Here is a 2,628-nt window from a genome sequence, read left to right on the forward strand (position 1 = left end):
TTGCGGGCCCTCTCAGTCTGTTCCACCACTGCCTGCATTTCCTCCAGCTCTGACTGGAGGAGGTTGTTTCTTCTCTCCACAATGGCGATGTTCTCCTTCAGGTCTTCATTGGCTCTCACCACATCATCCAGCTGCAGTTGGGTGTCCTGTTGGGATAAATACGATGGACATCAGCCAGCAGCTCCAAGGGGCTAGGAAGACCTCCTTAGAGGTGGGTGATCCCACCTTGAGGTGAGCCTGGGCTCCTTTCAGGTGGGACTGAGCTTCGGCAGCCACGCGGTTGGCATGACTGAGCTGAATCTCCATCTCATTGAGGTCACCCTCCATCTTCTTCTTCAGCCTCAGGGCCTCGTTGCGGCTCCGGGTCTCAGCATCCAGCGAGGCGTGCAGCGAGGCCACCCCCGCCTGCTCCATCTCCTCATCCTTCTCAGCCAGCTTGCGCTCATAGTCTGCCTTGACCTGGTTGAACTCCAGTTGAGCCCTCAGGATCTTCCCCTCCTCGTGCTCCAGAGAGGCCTGGTGGAGACAGAGATAAATTAGAGGGCCACAGAGAAGACTAGGAAAACCTGGGGACTCATGGGGATGTGATTTGGCTCACCTCAGCCTCCTCCAGTGCAGCTTGGAGCTCCAGTTTCTCAGCATCCAGCTGCTTCCTGACCTTCTCCAGTTCATGGATGGTCTTGTGACTGCCACCCAGCTGCTCCGTCAGGTCCGAGATCTCCTCTGCTCAGATGAGATCTCATCAGACTTGGTGAAAAGTGGTGGAGAACAACGTGGACAGGGGGAGTACCACAGTCTCACCTTGGAGATTCTTATTCTCCCTTTTCAAGGTCTCCAGGTGCTCAAGCGACTCCTCATAGGCGTTCTTCAGCTTGAAGAGCTCAGTGCTGAGGGACCTGGCCTCTTTCTGCGATGCTTCCAGCTCCACCTGTGACTCTTCAAATTTCTGCTTCCACTCAGACAAGATCTGGAGCAAAGCAAGTGGTCACCCTCTGTTCCCATGTCTCCCATCTGCTCCTGTCTCATCATTGTGTCCTCCCACCTTGTCAAAATTTCTCTGCTTCTTGTCCAATGCAGCAGCTGCTGCATTTGACCGCTCCACATCTGCCATCAGGTCCTCAATCTCATTCTGCAGTCGGTGCTTGGTCTTCTCCAGGGAAGAACATTTGGCATTGACTGCCTCCACCGCTTCCTCAGCCTCCTGCAGCCGCTGGGCCAGTTTCTTCCTACCGTGGGAGAAAACCTGGCTGTGGTGACCCATGGACCAAGTGGGTCAACTCAAACCTTTTTCTGCTTATTGGTTGGCTGAGACTCTGGATCTCCTCTACCATCTCCAGGTTCCTATACATTCTCCAGATCCTGATACAGTGGAAGAGTCTTCACTCTCCCCTGCCTCATAGAATCTCCCTCCATGGGGAGATGACTCACTTGGCCTCCTCCAGCTCCTCAGTGCGCTGGATGGCATCTGTCTCATACTTGGTCCTCCACTGTGCCACCTCAGAGTTGGCCTTGGAGAGTGAGCGCTGGAGCTCAGCCTTGGCCTCTGTCTCCTCCTCATATTGCTCCCTCAGAAGGTCGCAGTCATGCCGGGCCGACTGAAGCGCATGGGCCAGTGCGTTCTTGGCCTGAGAGGGAGAGGCAGGGAGAAGGTGAGCTTGAGCTATATGTTGGTCCTCAAACTCAGTAAGCACTGGTATTTCTCAGCCAAACCTTCTCTAGATCATCCCAACCAAATTCAGCATGTCCAGACCCAGAGACATCTAAATATGGGTATTTCTAGTCTTGCCCAGTTTGACTTCCCCTGGTCCAGTGCCACCTGACCACCCATAGACCAACCCAGCTGCTTCAGAACTGACCTATTCAGCCCAACCTTTCATCTGGTAGACCAATGCAACCCAACTCAACCACTCTTAGATGCAACCACCCAACTGAACCAGCCTGAATTTGACTTCCATTTGGTGGTACCACCATGAGGGTGAAGGACGCCTTGTCTTGTGGCCCTCCTGGAGACCCTCTCAGCTGTGCCACAAACCTCACCTTCATCTCCTCCTCCAGCTGCCTCTTCAGGTCCTCCATCTGCTGTGTGTATGACTGCTTGCCTCTAGTTAATTGAGAAACAAGGGCCTCTTTTTCCTCCAGCTGGCGGGACAGCTCTCCTGCAGAGGTAGAGCAGGTTTTCAAGGGTGTGGCAGGGATTGAAGATGTGGGGCAGGGGTTGGGGATGTGGGGTGAGGGATCCAGTGGGTCAAGGTTCCCACCATTTTCCGTCTGGAGCTTGGCCCGTTGGGTGCTGGTATCATTGAGGACTCGTTGTGTCTCCTCCAACTTGGCTCGGTGTTCAGCTGCCTGATCCTCCATGGTGCGAGAGATCTTCTCCATGCCCACCTTGAAGAAGGACAGGATAAAGAAGAGGAATGAAGCAGGAGAATTATGCCCGTGGTGGAGATAAGATGTCCACCTTGGCCTCCTTCTACCTTGGCCTTTATCAATTGCTCCATGTTGGAGCTGAGGTCATCCAGCTCCAGCTTGAGGTCGCTCTTCTCCTTCTCCAGCTTCTGCTTGACACGCTGTAAGTTGTCAATCTGCTCACTGAGCTCGGCCACACTGTCGGCATGCTTCTTTCGCACG

The 2,628-nt window shown here is 54.1% G+C and overlaps 1 protein-coding gene across 1 annotated transcript in view; it reads right to left on the minus strand.

Moving 5' to 3' along the window:
• Positions 1-5: 5 nt before the first annotated feature.
• Positions 6-2,628, minus strand: part of LOC103624902 (myosin-6-like) — a gene marked incomplete at its 3' end in the record, with an annotated part of 12,341 nt that continues 9,718 nt past the window's right edge. The window contains 9 exon segments of the mRNA XM_017726559.1: positions 6-146; positions 226-516; positions 599-723; positions 802-967; positions 1,043-1,226; positions 1,429-1,625; positions 2,038-2,156; positions 2,259-2,385; positions 2,475-2,628. The exon segment at positions 2,475-2,628 is cut by the window's right edge and continues 24 nt beyond it. Coding sequence (XP_017582048.1) covers positions 6-146; positions 226-516; positions 599-723; positions 802-967; positions 1,043-1,226; positions 1,429-1,625; positions 2,038-2,156; positions 2,259-2,385; positions 2,475-2,628 — 1,504 coding nt within the window.

Source organism: Corvus brachyrhynchos, unplaced genomic scaffold, assembly GCF_000691975.1.
Source record: "Corvus brachyrhynchos isolate BGI_N302 unplaced genomic scaffold, ASM69197v1 scaffold332, whole genome shotgun sequence".
In the NCBI taxonomy this organism is placed as follows: domain Eukaryota; kingdom Metazoa; phylum Chordata; class Aves; order Passeriformes; family Corvidae; genus Corvus; species Corvus brachyrhynchos.